Source organism: Branchiostoma lanceolatum, chromosome 8 (assembly GCF_035083965.1).
Source record: "Branchiostoma lanceolatum isolate klBraLanc5 chromosome 8, klBraLanc5.hap2, whole genome shotgun sequence".
Classification (NCBI taxonomy): domain Eukaryota; kingdom Metazoa; phylum Chordata; class Leptocardii; order Amphioxiformes; family Branchiostomatidae; genus Branchiostoma; species Branchiostoma lanceolatum.
The window spans coordinates 15,516,219-15,535,407 of NC_089729.1; the positions used below are offsets into that span (position 1 = coordinate 15,516,219).

The 19,189-nt window shown below is 40.5% G+C and overlaps 2 protein-coding genes, 1 long non-coding RNA gene and 2 other non-coding genes across 5 annotated transcripts; 1 reads left to right on the top strand and 4 right to left on the bottom strand.

The window, feature by feature from the left end:
• Positions 1-181: 181 nt before the first annotated feature.
• On the top strand, positions 182-4,263 carry LOC136440856 (DNA-directed RNA polymerase III subunit RPC8-like). Its single transcript, XM_066437000.1, has 6 exons — positions 182-346; positions 675-771; positions 913-999; positions 1,277-1,340; positions 2,694-2,889; positions 3,688-4,263. Exons 1-6 carry the CDS (start codon positions 236-238, stop codon positions 3,742-3,744), a joined length of 612 nt encoding a protein of 203 aa, XP_066293097.1. The 5' UTR covers positions 182-235; the 3' UTR covers positions 3,745-4,263.
• A 4,415-nt stretch (positions 4,264-8,678) lies between these two features.
• On the bottom strand, positions 8,679-10,273 carry LOC136440844 (melatonin receptor type 1B-A-like). The gene has a single exon (XM_066436982.1). The coding sequence runs from the start codon at positions 9,750-9,752 to the stop codon at positions 8,703-8,705; it is 1,050 nt and encodes a 349-aa protein (XP_066293079.1). The 5' UTR covers positions 9,753-10,273; the 3' UTR covers positions 8,679-8,702.
• A 3,631-nt stretch (positions 10,274-13,904) lies between these two features.
• On the bottom strand, positions 13,905-13,977 carry LOC136441030 (small nucleolar RNA SNORD53/SNORD92). The gene has a single exon (XR_010756751.1). It is a non-coding gene; the product is annotated as a small nucleolar RNA SNORD53/SNORD92 (small nucleolar RNA).
• A 1,059-nt stretch (positions 13,978-15,036) lies between these two features.
• On the bottom strand, positions 15,037-15,239 carry LOC136441031 (small nucleolar RNA SNORA53). The gene has a single exon (XR_010756752.1). It is a non-coding gene; the product is annotated as a small nucleolar RNA SNORA53 (small nucleolar RNA).
• Positions 15,240-15,530: 291 nt separating this feature from the next.
• On the bottom strand, positions 15,531-16,311 carry LOC136440404 (uncharacterized). Its single transcript, XR_010756669.1, has 2 exons — positions 16,102-16,311; positions 15,531-15,579 (listed from the first exon to the last, which is right to left on the bottom strand). It is a non-coding gene; the product is annotated as an uncharacterized lncRNA (long non-coding RNA).
• Between the last annotated feature and the right edge of the window lie 2,878 nt (positions 16,312-19,189).

Below are 19,189 nucleotides of genomic sequence, written 5' to 3' on the forward strand. Positions count from 1 at the left end.
ACTTTCGACGTGTAAATCTTGTCGCTTATTTTTGCATGAAAATCACTTTAAAAATCACTAAACTGACATAAAAACTCATATGTAATTATTATCAGTAGAAAATAAATGCAAAAAAATGAGGAAAACTGAGCGGAATCTTTGCACACAAAAATTTAACGACAGGATTTTTTATAACGTTTTATGGTAGAGGTCAGAGTTCAGTTCTTAAGGCGCGCGTGTGAGAATCCCGTGCAACATGTTTACGCTGGTAGAAATGACAGACACTGTCAGGATTCCTCCTCATCTCTTCCACATTAAACTTAACGACGCCGTCATTGAGGAGCTGAACAATAAGTTTGCAAACAAGGTAAGGTATTTGTTGCTTGCTTGCTGGTTGGTTGCATACTTTGGTTGCAATATATTTGGTTGGTTGGTTGGTTGGTTGGTTGGTTGGTTGGTTGGTTGGTTGGTTGGTTGGTTGGTTGGTTGGTTGGTTGGTTGGTTACTAAAATATTGCTTGCTTCCTAAAAGTTTGTTTTTTTATTCGTTGCTTGACTTGTAGCCTTTTGATTTGGCTGAAAACTAATAACATATAACTAATATACTAGTAATAACTAGTATATGTTTTAATAATGATTTTAGGGTTTAAAATACTGTATATCCATGTAACACCTATACTTTTGCCCCATGCCCAGGTTGTGTACAATGTGGGGTTGTGTATAGCCCTGTTTGACATCACAAAACTGGAGGATTCCTTCATTTTCCCGGGAGACGGGGCATCTCATACAAGAGGTAGCTTATGTCATCTTAATTTTTTTCTTAAAGCCAAAGTAGTCAGTTACTTATATGTACATGTACTTAAATTGCAGATCAGTCAAGTTCGAAAGTTCATTTTCTTTAAGATTTTAAATCTGACACATTCCCTTGTTCCAGTTCATTTCAGATATGTGGTGTTTCGACCGTTCATGGATGAAATCCTACAGGGAAGAATACGCAGCTGTAGTAGAGAAGGCGTGCACGGTAAGTAGGATGTCAATAAGCCAGGTCACAGTTCAAACTACGCAGCAGGTTGCACTGTGGGTAATACATGAATGTAAAATTTCCATGACACTGTTGAGCCTCAGTACTGTTAGCCTCAGTGTAAAGCTAAAAACTAGGTGAAAATCAGACAGGACAGCACGAAACGGTTACAAGATGCAGTTTTGAATGAAAAGACTGGAATCTCTCATTCTATGTACTGTAACTGTTTTTGTACTTGTTTGTAAGAATTGACATCTTGACTGCTTATGTTCTCCAGTGTCTCTTGGTTTCTTTGATGACATCTTGATCCCACCCGATGCTCTCCAACAGCCGTCCAAGTTGTATCCTTGTCTGGCTAGAGTAACAGAGTACTTCAAGTACACTCAAACCACCGGGAAGGGGAAGACTAAGGATGTTTCATGCACTGTTGTATTACTGTGAAGTTTTGAACTGTAGACTAGCCCAAGTACCAATTTTCAGCAGGGCTCGAAATAGTGGGTGCATGTGGACCCTTGTGCACCTGATTTTTTATTGTGGGTGCACTGGTACACCTAGATATTTTTGTAGGCCATAGGGTAAAAGTAGTATTGTACACCAGTATACAGAATATTATTGAAATGTAAGTATCCGAAATAGTAATACAACCAGGGGTTCATCTAAATCAGGAAAGAGGGGCGCTGCACCCTCTTGTTTCAGGCCAGTGCCCCCTTGTCAAATTCAGATTTTAGCCTAATATCCAGCATAAAGCCTTCACTCAGCAATGGATTCTTCCATAAATACATAGAATCTGCTTCCTCGCATGTGTGTGCTCCCTCTTGTTTAATTTTTCTAGAAAAACCTCTGATACAACCATTTGTTTTACTTTATTCAATATAATATTATGTATTACTTAGAATTACAGATTGAAGTTCTTAAGAGAGGCAGTAGCGTCAACTTTGAAATTATGCTTTGCTGACATTCAACTTTGTTAATGACTTATTTGGTTGGGTCCATGGCCACCAGTGCACCTATTTCCAAAAATGAATTTTCGAGCCCTGTTCAGCCATAGTAAAATATATGATCATTGTACTATCATTATACATTAGTATTAGCATGCTCCCATGTCAGGAATGGTTGACTTATATGGAATATGATGTAGCCTGAGACTAGTATATATATAATAATGCATTGCACACCACAGAGTGGCAGGAAGTGACGTGGCAAAAGGCCTCGGTTGTTTCTCATTATATCTTCAATACATGAGAAATCCCGCTTTAATTGACCTTTAGCACGCTGAAGTCGTTTGGCACCCAATTCCCTGTTGGTTACAGAGTTAGGCAGCAGGGACAAGGTTAAGAAATGTAAAATTGAAAATAGTTGCTCACAAAACACTTTTGAACAATACAGTTGATTAACCTTCTCTCTGCTGCCTTGAGCCATAACCATACATCTGTTATGCATAAAAGCTACCTCAGCAGATTGAGGTTAAACTCCACTCCACAGTTTTACCATTACTCAGACTATGAAAGATACCCCAAAAATAGTTACTCATTACAAGCAACTGGATAAAATTTTGAAATAGTCAGACATTTCAGACAGCTTACTGTTTCAAAATTTTATCCAGTTCCTCGAGATATCCTATGAGACTATTTTTGGCGTATCTTATGACCTGGGTGACCTAACGTATGAAAGGTGCCCTAACTCGACGATCTCAGCGATGAAAGCGAACAGGTCTGGGTGTGGGAATACGAGACTGAGGAGGGAACACATGACCTGTTCATGGACAAGGAGGAGGAGATTCGCTTCCGGGTGGTGGACGAAGTGTTTGTGGATACGACACCCACAGGGCCAAAAGTCAGCGAGGCAGCGGAAGCCGACAAAGAGGCCAAGAAGTCGCCATATTCACTTGTGGTATGGATCAGTCTTCAGACTACCTCAATAGACAAATTTGAACCACACAAACTGGTTTTGTAATTCCCTGAGGCTTATTTGTACTTATCTGTTGTAAAGCAGTAAAAAAGTAGTCAAATGGTAATCAAACATCTGCTTCCTCCGGATTCAGGGAATGCGGTTCAAATGTGTTCTATTCTTTACGGACCTGCCATTTGTTTGTCTGTCTGTATGTGTGCAGCGAAACTTGAGAAGTTGTGGATGGGTCTTAAAGGAAAGCTACACAAAAAATTGAAATGCAAAATATACTCAAAAGTCAAATTCTCACTTGTTTCACATAAGTCTGTCATAGTTCTGGGATCTTCCACCGTTTGCAACTTATGCCGGGCTGACGCCTTCTTACCTGATGATTGAATTATATGACGTCAGTGCTCAAAATTTCCAAAACAGAATGAATATTGCTTTTCAAATTGGCTTTCCTCAGGATAGATTTTGAGGAATGTTCAGAATTCAAAAGGCGTCAGCACGGCATAAGTTGCAAACGGTGGAAGATCGCAGAACCATGACTGACTTACTAGTATGTGAAACAACTTGAAGTAAGAATATGACTTTGGGATATATTAAGCATAGTGCAGTAAGTCTTTTCAATTTTTGTGTAGCTTTCCTTAAATAATGATATTTGATATTGGAGTGGGGGTCGCGAAAACGAAGATCAAGTTTGAAACTGGGTCTCCTAGCAGCTTACTACGGCACTGCAGCAGAACTTCCGATTTTGATATCCCATGTTCTTGACATGCTATGGTTTGTTTTTTGTTGCAGGGAACCATCAGTGAGCCGGGCCTGGGACTACTGAGCTGGTGGAACAGTATTGGATGAAAGCCTTTATTTGTTTACTTAGTAAACAAACCATACAACATGTACAAAATTAATAACTTTTGTTGCCTTGTTAATCTGTGAAGCTTTTGTATTCAAGTTATGTATACTTAGAGTTGCCAGGACAGAAAAGAACTATTTCTAGTTTTTTTTTCAATTTATTCAGTTCTACTTGTATCAGGTCCGCACATGTAGCTTTAATTGTAAAGCTATTGTTTGATTTCAAGTTTTGTAAATATGATTCCTATTATATCATTGATATGTCCTTTAATAAGTGATATAGCTATTGTGATGTAACATGTCATACAGGCAGTTGAATACAACTGATATATGTGTGTATGGTTACCCATAAAAAGTGTTCTGTATCATTGTCCAGATGCCTGATTATGAGAGAGCTTGTGCTAAGTGGTTATACTAGATCTTAGATTCTTTTTTGTATGTTTATGTACTGAGTTATCATCTAAAAGGCTGGAATGCCTCATTTTCTCTCCTACCACAAAATAAAACCATCACAACAGAGAATGAAGTTACAGTATCATGCATGGCTGCATATAAGATAATGGAATAGCTGGTAAAATGTTTTTACATTTCATTCATAGATGGAACCAACATTTATTTACATAAACCACATTTATTTTACAGTATACTAGTAATATGGTCTGTAAAACATCACGATCAAGGAATTATTCTAAATTTATTTTCAAATTTGTGATGTCAAATCCAGATCGAATCGTCAAAAGCTACTTAAATTGTTTCCTACACCTCAAATACCACGATATGATGTCACAATATAATGCTGCAACTGGGCAACATAAATCCATCTTAATAAGCTTTGTGCTAAACAGCCTTTAAGGATTTTAAGAAATATGATTAAGTTGTCTGATCTGTTATTAACCTTAATATTGGGTTTAATGGATTTCGAGGAATTTTCCGAATTCAAAATCTTACAAACTCGTTGATTCCCTCGAACTCGTTAGAAATTTCTGAAAATCAATCCTCAGGAAAGCCAGACCAAAAAGCCCTTTTCGTTCTAGTTCAGAAATGCTGGGACCTATTTTGACCTAACAATTGATTAATTCAATCATCAGGCGAGTAGTACGTGCAATTGTTGCAATTGGCTGGAGAGCCTGAACCATGACAGACTTAATGTAAAATAAGTGAAAACTTGACTTTGGGGTATATTTAGCCAAGGATAAAAGGCTTTTGAATCTTAACTTTAACCTCCCTTAATTGCATAGAACATAGTAAAGGCATCTTGGAATAATTATAAGTTGGAGTAAATCATCAGATATAATGTAATATAGTTTGTTTTGTTTTTTAAATCAAGTTAGGACTCTCTTTCCTACACTCTGACCACGCTGTTAATGTACAGTATACTCACATGTCCAGCATGTGTATAAAGAGTAACCAGGATTAACCTTCAGCACACTGAAGTAGGCGCTTGGCACTAACTTCTCTATTTGTTACAGAGTTGGGTAGGAGGGAGAATGTTATATTAAGAATGAAACTGAGTCATAATACCTTTGACACAGTGACAAATTGATTCATAATTATTCCAAGCAAAACTTTACAATCATACTTTATATTTATTTCTAAACAGCTCTGAAATATTTACATACAGTCACTGTTGATGTATTATAGATATAGTATTATATAGATATATAAATACATTGTTGATGTATATCTATATATATAAACTCAGCACAAAAAGTTTGGAAACTTAACTTTGGTCGATCATATCTCCGTTATTTCTTGATCAATTTCAATGATTCATATATCATTGAAAAGCTTTTGTGATTTTCTTCCCCTTGATACTAAACTTATTATTGTTGTAAATTAATACAACGAGCACCAGACCTGCTAATGCAAGCGAGTCTCATTAAAAAAGTGCCCAGATTACCTTACTAATGTCAAACGCTCAATTCAGTATTTTTTTCTTCTGCTGGTAGCACCTGGCTTTTGTACGAGGGTACTATGAAACTTGAATCAACAAAACACATTAATATGAAAGCCAAGGGTAGTCTTCATCCAAAGAAAAAATGCGTAAAGGATCCTCAGTTATGATGACGGTGGCTTAATACTGAGTGACTGTATACAAGCCATGCACTGTCACCACAGCCCGGTACGTCCTCCTCATGCTTGTCACCAGTTTTGGTACGTGGCCCCTGGCTATTCTTCCAGAAGGAGTCGTTGCAGGTCGACCAGTGTTGTTCTTTTGATCATAACTGTATGCACAGCTCGCCCAAGCTGATCAGTGATCACAGAGTCTCAATTGTGTTGAGATCTGGGCGGCAGGAGGGCCAATCAATCCTCTGTATTCCTGCATACTGGAGGTGGTCTGAAATGACTCTCATTCTGTATGGACGTGCACTATCATCTTGCAGAATGGCACCCAGTCTCATAATCATATTGCGGAGGTAATGATTTTCGAAATGTAACTGGATGGAGAAAGGTGTCTCTATATCGAAACATCGAAGTTGCTTAGGATGATTAGCCTGTTTTTTTCCGCTGGCAGTTAGCGTCGTACTGCGCCACACTATGACACTGACCCAAACAAACAAACAAACAAACAGTCAGTCCATCTGTGCAACAGTCAGCATAGGGTTCTCCTCGCCGCCCCAACACTTTCATTTACCCATCCAACAGTCGAAATAAACCTTGTCTTATCTGTAGCTGTGAACATAACATTCCACCACACACTGTTCCATTCACGATGTGGACGACACCACCACTAATGGGTTTGGCGCTGCGCTAGGTGTTTGACACTATTATGGAAATTTGGGCACTTTTTTTCTACAACCCACTCGCGTAAGCAGGCCTGGTGCTCGCTCCATTAGATTGCAATTATAATCAGTTGGGTGTCATAGGAAAGGAAATTACACAAGCTTTCCAACGATATATAATGCATTGAAATTTATAAAAAAACAACGGAAATATGATCAACCAAAGTAAAGTTTCCAAACTTTTTGTGCGTAGTTTATATCATCCAGATATAACCATGTGTTCCCAATCCTAGCAATATACTGTAGTCACAGTTGTATAATTCTGAGGTATGGATTTGTGTTGTAGTTTGTATACAGTGTCCGACATTAATGTCACAAAATAACTAATACCTTTCAGACACGGTCAAACGTCTTCAAATAACAAGTAGTACGCAGAATATTTTGTCCCTAAATAATGTGACAATAATGAAGTTCCTGAGTTACTGCTATATATAGATGAAATACTAGGATCGTTGGAAGTTTTCAGCCAATGAAAAAGTGCTGTCTGTGTTATAGATATGCTGTTAAGTATATTGTGCCATTCAAAACGGTACACAGCAAATTCCTTACAATAAGCGCCAGAGTTTTCTAGCGTTAATGTCATTAGTTCCTGTCATACGTTTCCTGTGAGGTCCTGGGAAAACATTACGCACGTCCGGCATCATACATGTACAGTCAATGGATTGCCTGATACAAAGCACGCAAAAACGCAACGTGACTTATGCTTTTCCCAGAAGACATGGGTTTACATTCTTCAAAGGATGATCCACACATACAACTTTTGTCCCTAAAGAATATGACCATTCTAAAGAAACTGAGTTGCTATATATATAGGGACGTTTTTGAGGCAGTGATGACGGTACTGTCGTGCTCTTCTATATACGTTTCTTCACATGCATATTCTACGCATGCGCATGCACGTACAAAATGAAACGTATATCGTTCCATTGATAACTGTATGGCTACATCCTCACTTTAGTGTCCTGAAATAGTTAGAGTCATACATTATATTACAGACATCCGGTCTTTGAATTCGTCATCAAACGCGTACTAAATCTATGGCGCAGAATGGGCGATGTACTTTTCAAGAAGTTGGATATCAATCTGTAGTCTTCAAAGGACGTTTTCCTGCCAATATGACCATGTGAATTATGTCATAAATGTCCTGAAAGTACGTATCATAAAGTATAAAACATGACTTCAAAGTGTTTGAGATAGATGGTTATTGTCATATGTCCTTTATGGCGTTGTAGGGAATTTTACGTACTGTGCGTAACCATGCATCAAATCAGTTGACATCAATTACGCTTCAAAATGACCACATAATATGATAAACCACCACATACATAGCGTAACAGACCACCTAACATACATAGCGTAACAGACCACCCAACGTTACATGTTCCATGTTCCATGACCACATAATATGATAAACCACCACATACATAGCGTAACATAGCGTAATATGATAAACCACCACATACATAACGTAACAGACTTCCTAACATACATAGCGTAACAGACCACCTAACGTTACATGTTCAAGATCTGCTCGTAGGGCCGTTGGGTAGATTCAAGTAATGACTAAGCTTTCTTGGTAGATCCATTGTGACAAGCTTACTGAGGTATTGGTTGGTCTAAGTCGACGCACGCCAGGGCGTCACCCCAGGTTTCGAATTGGCTGCCGTGTTCACTGTGAACTCATTGTAAGAAATTAATTCTATTACTGTAAATCCATTTAAGTTCGCGTGTTTTTGTTTCGCGCTAAGGCGAAAATGGAGTGTTTGCGGTGGTTTCAAGTTTACGGCAGCGCTGTATTCACATACTGCTACAGTATTGGACGAAAATGTTCGCGGTGGTTTTGAGTTCGCGGTGAAACGGTCACCGCGAAAACCGCGAACATAAAACCACCGCAATCATATTTGCATTTACTGTACCTGGCGGCAGGAATAAAAAAAACTGTAAGTATGATTTAATAGATAAGGTTCGATGTTCCTTACCTTTTGTACAGACTTTGTTGATCGTTGAATGATACTTCTCATATGGTTCAATGCTATCAGGAACTAGCCTGGGTACCATATCCTCCGTAGTAACCGCTGGCTCTATCCTTTCGCTTGGTTCGGCAAGCGAAAAGATTGAGCCAGCGGTTACTACGGAGGATGGTACTCAGGCTAAACAGGAACTGCATACATAACCACATTAAATCTGCGTTTCAACGTTCGTCAATACTCTCTTCAAACTCGGCACTGAGGAGACACTGGCGTCCCTGTTGAAAGAAGCCATCTCTATGACGTAGACTTGTCTCGTCCTGGTCCACTTCGTTCCGACGAACGCCATTGGTCCACCCGATTCTTTGATCCTCCGAAACGTTTTTCCAATCTCCTCTCGTACTTTTTTGTCCGTTAGAGCGTAGATGACACCGTTGATGCTACTGCTTGAGTGAGCTATCACTAAGCTAGAAAAATGAACACCTCCTGACCATGTGTCGTCTTGATCGGCTAACACTATCACGGCATACTGAAGCCAACACACAACGAAGTAGATACACAATACACTCAGCGAGCGTAGAGCTTTTCTAGCTTCTTTCGCTTGTGGTGGTGTCCTGTCTTGAAGTCTTCTCAATTTGTTCTTGATTTTCATAGCATTAAGGTAGAGCGCTGCGTTGAAGATGAACACTGTTAAAGTCGGAAGGATGTGTCCAACGAGAAGAAACACTAAAGTGTAGGACGTTTCGGTTCGATCGTACGCACAGTTCATTGTCTTCGGGTCGTAGCGAAAGTTGCCCCAACCAAACCACAACGGTAGTACGAAGCCGAGCCCGTAGACCCACATTCCCACGACGATCACCACAGCTCCTTTCTTGGTGAATATGTCGTCGTGTGTTTGTCGTTTGCAGATGAAGAGGTAGCGGTTGACACTTATGACGGCGGTTGTGGCTAGAGAAATGACGCAGCCGGCAACGCACAGACTCCCGGCGATGTTGCAGACCGTCGCGGTCGGGTCCAGACGGTAAAACTCGGGCCAGGCTATCCCCAGGATATGTAGCGTGTCCACTACAGTGGTCACTAGCAGGTCCACCGCCGTAAGATTGACCACATACACGGTAGCGGACGTTCGAACGTCCTTCCGTCGGTAAAGGACCCATAAAACGGTGACGTTTATAGCCGTACCGAAAACTCCTAGACATCCTACGAGCACTGCAAGGCCAGTGCGGGCGTTTGAAGGATACATGCTCAAGTCCATGTCCATCTTTACTCTTCAAACGTCCGGTCCAAACCTTATCAACCTGTTAGGGCTCTACGGATACACACAGCTAACAGTTGGAATTACAAACTTGAGACGGAAGGGCTGACGAATAAATATGGTTAAATGATTGGCAGTCATTGCACGCATGGCAATCGCTAATAAATCATTCATGGCTTAATTTTAAGACCCAAACAACTTTCATGGGAACTAATTAAAAGAACCTGGCATGAGCTACATTTAATTAGTAGGTATCAAAGTTTTTGTCCTAAATACGTTATGCTATAACGTTAACGGCTGATGAAATGACTAGTATTCTAAGATGTGTGCACTTTTCTTGACATATGACTCTCTCTATCTTGCATGGAATTCATGATGACTGGATGCCAAGGGACGGATTAGGGGATCAACTACGTACACCGCATTCTAATCAACAGGTGCGGGAAATGCGCTTGACGTCCCCGCTAATCGGATGAGAACCAGGGATAACATCTATAATTCACCATCACGGATATGCACAGGCACGTTTTACACACGTACGCGATTTTGAATTTCGAGTCGACTCAGGACTGTGCAAGGAGAACCCTAGCCCACTCAAGTAGAGTTTTCTTGTAGGAAATCTCTACTTGAGCAACCCAAAGCTCCACACACACAGCCCCGAGTCGACTCCGAAAACTTGTGTAAATCGGTCCTACCTATTCTTGGCAGGTGGTGTTTTCGTCATCACGAAATGAAACACGTGAATTTGAAAAACGTCTAACAGTTAACGTTACCTGTATGCAAGTACAGTACATCGGCATCTACTATGGAAAGGCAACCTTCTTTTGATGAATACCACACATTACCGATCTGAAATACTCTTTTCTACCCATAGTACCAAGCCTATATACCATTTTAGCTTGACAAATGGGAACTTGCACACACATCATGTATTTTCTTCTGACATCTGAGAAAGTTTTCTGCAGATTGAAGGTGACCATTTCGAGCTTTTGATTACCCTCTACCTGTTCCAAAGTTGTCATCCAAAAAACGTACATGGGAAGTGTTCTTTGTCAGCAGAAGGGGTAAAACATAACAGCTTATATGAGGGTGGCTGTTCTAACAGTCTGAAACGCTGTGACGATGAACGTACAGTTGTTATCCCACAGGTAATTCTAATTGGCAATTTCTAATTAGCCTTTGGAGACCATAAAATTCCACCAATCTGGAGGTATTCCCTTCTGCAAAATACAGTGGCACTGGAGACAGTCTACATCACAGTACATGGTAGAAGTAAAGCAAATCAATCAGCCTTGTGCACACATATGTGTGTGTTTGGATATTTGGACAGTCTAGCTTCCCAATAATTCAGTCAGTCACATTGAGAATTTCAGTTATGGAAAATCTTGACAATTTTGTGGTGGTTCTATTTTCGTACTCTCCAAGCAGAGGAAGGGTTCCGGCAGGTTTTTGACGTGTTTTTAGGCGTTTTTGTCAGGCTTTCTACTTTTCCCATAGTGTGGGTTGGCTATACAAAAAAAAGGACAAAGTAGAAAGCCCGACAAAAACGCCTAAAAACACGTCAAAAACCTGCCGGAACCCCTCCTCTGCATGCTTGGAGAGTACTATTTTCGCAAGTTACCTCTCCACCATGAATTCATGACTCTACTCAAGAAATTCAACAATGTATCCAATTTGAAACGCCCCTTTTCCATCGTACAGCAAAATAAAACCCCTGCTAAAGTAAATTAAGTGCCAACATCCTGATTTTAATTTTTTCAAACCTGACAATAGGCTTTTCCTCTGTCAATGTGCAGTTATGTCCCAAAATTGGAGTTCCCTTTTTCTAGGTGATGCAGAGAACACTTCTTTTATCTATGATGGGCCACACACAGGTCAGCATAGCCAATCTAATTACGAGCAAGGAATATGCAAATTATATGCAAATGTGGTGCAGCAAATATACTCGCTGAGATTTAAAAAATAACTGTTCATCAAATGGCTATCACTTTCCCTTAGGCTGCACCAAGTAATTTTTATGGATGACGTCCTTTGGAGACCCTAAATCTAACGCGGGAGCGCAAAAAAAAACAAGAAGGGCCGAAAAAAACAAGATGCCTAGATTTGAAATATAATAGTCGACGACACATGTTAGGACACAAATTGAATGAGAGAACACAGTGTAACAACTAGCAATTATTGTATTCATCATGAAAACAGCAATAATTTGAATAATTCAGTTGAAGTTGAACAGCAGTTGTTGTCCTGTCCTGTTTCTTTCCATATGCCATTGATTTGCGGCACTGTCGTAACTCTTTGGCCATAGTTACAGGAAACGGAATTTCTTGGGTTTTTTTCTGGGAACAGACCAAAATCAATGCGCGCGGACGTCATCCATAAAAATTACTTGGTGTAGCCTTACCTGCATATATCTCAAATAGAACAAGAGACTTAACCTCTACCAGGCTCCACAGGTCGCCGGGAAATAGCAGAAATTATAGCCAAATAGACAACATGCAGGAGGACTTAGATGGACAGGGACTACCTAGTTCTAGGTAGCAAACTGTAGTCCTGGCCAGCTAACTCCTCCCGTATGTTATCTGTCTATTTGGCCAATTTCTGCTATTTTTCCAGCGACCTGTGGAGCCTGGTAGAGGCTACAAGGGACTGACAAGTAATGAAATTATGATACACACAAGATGTAAGGCCACGCAATAGTTGTACGGTCTTGTTATTTTATTCTTATGACAGAACCATCTACATTCATCCTCCTTCTTCTCACTTCAACTCCTTGACAGCCAGACCTGCAGCAGAACACAAAGACATTGATTTGAGAGGGAAACAAAAACAATACAAAAACAGGTTGGAAAACGTGCTTGAAAAGTGTTGTGTTAGGTTTGAACTGCACGTATTCGAGGTCATGGTTCACCCCGACCAATTGAATCACGTGAATCGCATTGAAACTTAAGATTCGTATCAGCCATTTCCCGACAAATCCCTTTCTAACTTGCGTTAACGACTACATCTGACCAAACAAACTTGCCAGTGAGATGGTGGAGGGTGTCAGCTTTCCAAAGATGTTTTCAGATTGACAATTTTGTCACTTTGGAAGTGATTGAAAGTGACCACGATTTAACGTTTAGAAAAAATTACCACTGGCGAGTTTGTTTGGTCAGATGTAGTCGTTAACGCAAGTTAGTAAGGGATTTGTCGGGCAATGGCTGATACGAATCTGAGTTTCAATGCAATTCACGTGATTCGATTGGTCGGGGTGTGGTTGAACCACCAAACTTGTAAACAGTTTTTGTCTACTAATGTATTTCGTAAGGTGTTGTGCTTTCATTTATCAAGTTTGAAGATATTGTTAAATCTGTTATTTCATTATCCCCCCTCCTTCCTGAAGCACTTGTTTTCTACTCACCTGGTGGGAGGGACTGCTTGAGCTTGTCAGCCTTTTCCTTGTCGGTGATGACGAGGGTGTACAGGTACCGGCTGCACCGCACCTTGAACTTCACATTGTCCTTGTTCTTCTTGATCTTGACGGCTGTGGAAGCACGGTATTGAAACATGCTATGACTTTAACTTTACCAGCCATATGGTTACCATAAGAGTACATTTCAGTTGAAAGTGTAAATTCATAAACTTTTGCAGTGGTGTTTTTTTTTTGCAGTAGCACGGAAAATGAGTGTTTTAAATATGCAGTTGAAACAATACAGCTTTCTCATGCGGCGGACATGATAGAATGAAAATGAGGCCATTGTGGCAAACATTAGACCGACCCCATCTGTCAATCACAATTACCAGTTCAGCCAATGATTACATGATAATTAGAGAATCGACCAATCAGGAATTGTCTGTCCGTCAAATATCTGCGTTTTTATTTTGCATTTCTACGTTTTCATCCAATTGCTGCATCTTTTTCTGTGCAATACACTAATTATAATATTGATAATTGGATATCATATTTCAAAACTTGGGATTTGGGAGGAAAACTAAATCTGTTAATCATTGTTGTAATGTTTCTTTGCCTCAATGGCCTCGTTTTCATTCTATCATGTCTGCCGCGTGAGAAAGGTGTATTCTGTAGTATTGTAATCATACAAGGGAGACAATTTGCTGAGAGGTTACCGTAAAATAGTACCACTGCGAAAGTTTCAAGATAAACAGTGTAAGCAACGGGTGCTCAGACACAGCCAAGAGATAGATGGCTTCATTGGTAATCAGGAAACACTTAGGTTCTCCATCATTGCACCAGTCATCAGCATCTGGCTTTGGTGATGATTACAATGATTGTGATTGACGATGCAGTTCAAGCATCGTGAAATAATTAGTAGAGAGAGAGAGAGAGAGAGAGGTTTATGAAAATCCATAGACAAAATCTCTTTCATACACAGACACACACACAACACAAAGATACACATATCATGAACAAGTCTTTCTGTCAGTTTTGAATGCAACATGTACATTGATACTTGCCTGAGTGTCATACTAGTTAGTTCCAGGCTCTTGCTTCACCAACAAAGTAGGCTGAAGAAGGTACGGTGAAGGAAAAGCCTGGAACTGACTAGGATAAGACACTGATGCTACATTGATAGTTTACTTGAAATATCTTAGATCTGTAGAAAGCTTTCTACAATGGTGCCATCACCATGATGTAATGATAAAGTGTAAACACCGACTAAGACACATTTAGCTCATATTAAGATGTTTTTCTACTCACACTTGGCATCTTTTCTCCTGGCCGTGAGGAGGAAGTCCTTGATCTCATGGATCTGCTTAGGCTGTGAGAAAAAGACAGAAACATTACAATCTACAGTAGTACATATTCCCATGCTTTAAAGGCACCCAGAGCATTTTATGAGGCTTGAAAACTGGAAATATTCTAGTTGCTGTAATCTTTATGAAATTGACATTTAATGCCACTGTTTACCACATTTGCGTGCAGATTTCTTATCAAAAGTGCTCCAAAGTGGCACAAAAATGAGCTACATGGTGATCTTTTAGTTTCACGCACCTAGTGTAAATACTGTAGATACCATAACCCTGCCCACCTCCGACAAAACGTAGAAATGCAAAATTAAAACATAAGACTGCAAATATTTGACGGACATGCAGTCACTCTCTCATTGGTCGAACCGCTAATTGTAATGGACAGTCAGGATCAGTCTATTCAGTTTCAATCCTAATAAAATGCTCTGAATTCCTTTAATACATTAACATGGCCCTCATTGCCTACATGTATATTCTACTAGTAATAGTCTTAATCTTATGTTAATTTGTGTTATCAGGGTGACATTTTTAGTATTAAAATTGTGTCCCCACCGCCAGCGAACCCGGTACAGTGAAGCAGAGGGGGAAACCCAGGAGGGGCCCTTCCGAGCTGTACTGGGGTTTGAGGCTAACAGTGGAGGTATACTGCTCTCACACACTCATGACTCAAGCACTCCCGACGGTACAACGTGGTAGCGTTGCTGGACCGACTCGGCCCCAGGAGTGGATCTAAGGAAGTGTGTATCCGCTGGTCAAGCGGTAGAAGCGCCCTCTAGCTTTAAAGCGCCAGCTTTGCAGGCATAATGGCGTATGGCTGAGGCTAATTACAACTTGTATTGAATGGTATGCTACATATATACCCGACTCAAAGCATAATTCAAATTGAAACCATATATACATAGAAGCCCCTTCCATATCTTAACCATATCGATGTCCACTTTACACTAATTCTAGGAATTAAAACAAAGGATATGATAAATTAAATAAATAAAAGTTTCAGAGCAAGTAATATATTTCTGTTCAGAACTCACCATGTTTTCTGAGGAACCAGTCTTCAAGAGGAAGACGAAATATAGCCAGCAACCTGGTGGGAAGGTAGAAAGATTTATTGTGTTGAAGTACACACAAGCTCTCGCGGTACAAGAAACAATTTCTGGTAGATAATCTGAATTTCTGATTCGTGCAAAGACCATGATGATATATACGCCCCCCTCCCACCGTTGGTGTCAAATCGTCTACCTCGTACTAGTAAGTTACAAGTTGTAAACTCATGTAGTCGAGTTAAACAACGACTGTATACAAATCTACAAAGAAACGCTATCGAGTCATGGATGTCTCTGGATTACAATGTTGACAAACACATGAGGTGGCGTGGCAGTTTGATACGCAGCAAAGAAATCTGCAAGTCGTACAAAATTCTGTGCTAGCGACCGCAAGTCAACATGCTTGAAAACTATCCCCGAATCGTACTGTTCTGAGTAAGTTGTAAGCGAACGATGTCCTTTAAACGGAAGGAAAGATGTTTATGGCCGTTTCTAAGGTAAAAGACCACACCAAAGTGTCTTGCGGAGGAAGGATTACAGTTGATTTTAAGAGTGTATTTTACCTTGATCTTTTAACAAGATGGCTGCCTGAAGAAAGAGCGAACCTCGTTTTCGCGTCGTGTTTGCAGTGCAGCGGCGACACCTACCTGTACTGTACTGTATTGCAGTACAAATTTTGCAAGTCAGAAATTTGAACAAGTTACTATACTAGTTAGTCTTTTCGCGATAATTGCAGGTTTAATTCAAGGAATACATCACAAGACTCTATAAAATTCTTGCTTCTGAAACCTCTGTGAAAATGAAGTTATTGTTATCTCCATGAAAAAAGGCTTTTTCATGGAGATACTGTTTTGCTTGCGTTTGGTGTTTGTGTGTATGTATGTGTCACCGGACGCTAAAAGTCACCATAACTGTAGAACCTGTACATGGATTGTAATGATTTTTGGTATGTGGGTGGGTGTTAGGAGGAGGAAGGTCAAGGTTGATTTTGGGCCCCCTGGCATGTGTGACTGGAACTGCAATGGCGTATTTGTTAAAATCTTCAATGTAGAAGAACTGAAGAGTGGATCGACAGATCGTCATGTTCTTTGGTACACAGGTAGGTTAGACCAAGTTGTACACACTTAAGTGCAAACTATGCAAATGAGACCGAATTTGCATAAGTAAGGAGGTAAATCGTTTGCATGGGTGTCGTCGGATGCTTAAAGTCAGCATAACTGTAGAACGTGTAGATCGATTGTAATGATATTTGGTATGTGGGTATGCGCTGGGAGGAGAATGGTCAAGGTCGATTTTGGGCCCCCTGGTTTGTGTCCCTGGAACTGCAATGGCCTATTTGTAAAAATGTTCTAAAGGGGTATAACTGAAGAGAGGAACAGCAGATTTTCATGTTATTTGGTACGCAGGTAGGTTGGACAGAGATGTACACACTGAAGTGCAAATCATGCAAAGTTAGTGTGTTTGCGTGTGTGTGCGCGTGTGTGTATGTTTGTGTCACCGTGTGTGTATGTATGTGTCACCGGACGCTTAAAATCAGCATAACTAAAGAACGTGTGGATGGATTGAAATGATATCTGGTATGTGGGTAGGTGCTGGGAGGAGAAAGGTCAAGGTCGATTTTGGGCCCCCTGGTATGTGTCACTGGAACTGCAATGGCGTGTTTGTAAATATTTTGCAAGGAGAATAACTGAAGAAAGGAGCGACAGATTTTCATGTTATTTGATATGCAGGTAGGTTGGACAGAGATGTACAAACTGAAGTGCTAATTATGCAAATTCATACTGAATTTGCATAAGTAATGAGGAATATCTACACTATTGTGGGCTTTGAGGTCGCACCATCTGTTGGTCTCTTATCTAGGTCAGTAGCTATTTATAGCCACTTCTCCCCTTGCCCGGCCAGTGTGGGTCATACCATTGAGCGATATAGAATGGGGGGAACTGGTTTAATAAAAAAACAAAGTTTCATGGAGATTTTGGGTCCTAAGACTCTTGTTTTCGGTTTGTTTGTCTTGGTGTGTGTGCAAGTTGAAGATTGTTCCCCGGGTACCGGTCCAAGCCAACGGTTGGCCTGGCATGTTTATTGAAAGTCGCAATAATGAAACAAGACATCCACAATAAACTCTAAATACGGAGGTATGAGATCTTCGCTTCATTTCTCAGGTTTTCTTTTATACATTCTGACCAAGCCCCGATACCGAATAACATTACTAAACGTTGCATCCCCGTTGTCATTGCCTGCATTTTCTAGCATAACGTTTAATTATTTGTTAACGTTATATAACGTTAGTAACGTTACTGTATCCTGACACAAGTGTGTGTGGAGAACCCTCACCTATAGCCCACTTTATCTATACAGTATACATGTATCTATGACAACCGTAGTGATGACAACGCTGCTTGAAGTGTAGCCACTAGCAGTCAAAACAATACACATTGCTATTGATTCTTCATTGACAGGTTGAAGCACGGCGTTCGCATGCCACCCACAAAGGATATACTGTTCTCAACGATTTGCTTGTGTTTGTGTACACATCTTTCGGGTTTTAGTGCCGTATTGGACATGATTTATAACGATGCTCACAAAGGGTGCCCACAGAATAACCATTTCAAGTTTATTACATCTGCCAACGTCAACGTTCCATTGTAAATACCACCGTCTGTTTTTGGGTTGTAGTATGAAGGAGGTAAATTGCCAGGTGGTATAGAAGATCTGTATTATTTTATTACCTTTTGCGTATACACTTTACAGGCTATAATAAAAAAAGGTAAGCCATGACAAGCTTCCTTCGCAGACTTCTAGGAGCGTCGGTGTTCTATTTTGGGGAGGGGGGGGGGGCGCTAGCTGATTCGTGGTTCGCGAAGCTAGCTTTTGGGCCTCCTGCATTGGAGTACCTTGCCCGCATATAAAGCTAAAAATCGCGGATAAGCGCTCCTCAAAAAAGTGAAAGCCGGTGTTCCTAGAAGTCTGCAAACTAGGCTAGATTATGACTTGTGAACTTTACCGACATAGACGACCGTTACGTTTGATCGTTTTGTCAGTACTCTAGCATGGCCAGGTTTCTCTGTCCTCCCAACGTTCCGCTACAAGTCCAAGGGGTGACTCACACAGTGACAAAGAAAGTGGCCTCCACCGGAGTGTTTGCGATACGACGGCTGCGGAGCCGATCTTTTCAGTATCATTCGGGTGTTACGACTAAAAAAAAAGGTGTCCTGTTTCTACAGACACAGGGTTATTTCGTTCTACCTTTAGGAGGAGGTTTCATGTGTAATTGAGAAGTTCAGGGACGACGCGATACTCGTGTATGAAATCCTATCCCTCTCTGGTCGGTAAACAATACTCTGACAATATTTTGACAATAGCTGCTGAAAGAAGAGGTGCTTAACATGCAACATGTCTAAACAAAGGCCCAGCAACAATTATGCGCGCCTTGAAAACTAAATCTACGAGGGTTCCTCTCGAAAATTTGGGAAAATTCAACGTTCTTTTGTCAGCATATGCTGTTGAGGGACTAGGGGTGGGTTTGACACCCATTGGACGTCGTTACGGCGACCGCAGGGCTTCAATACCTCAGGTTGTCACCGGTCATTGGTAATGTCAATAGCTTGCCTTCCGTAAAGACACTTTTCTCATTGACATGTCGTCACAAAG

Excerpts from the sequence above, each read along its gene's own strand:
- LOC136440844 (XM_066436982.1), bottom strand. The coding sequence starts at position 9,752 with ATGGACATGGACTTGAGCATGTATCCTTCAAACGCCCGCACTGGCCTT.
- LOC136440856 (XM_066437000.1), top strand. The coding sequence starts at position 236 with ATGTTTACGCTGGTAGAAATGACAGACACTGTCAGGATTCCTCCTCAT. Across the intron at positions 347-674 it reads ACAATAAGTTTGCAAACAAG|GTTGTGTACAATGTGGGGTT; the intron begins GTAAGGTATTTG and ends CCCCATGCCCAG. Across the intron at positions 1,000-1,276 it reads TAGTAGAGAAGGCGTGCACG|TGTCTCTTGGTTTCTTTGAT; the intron begins GTAAGTAGGATG and ends TATGTTCTCCAG.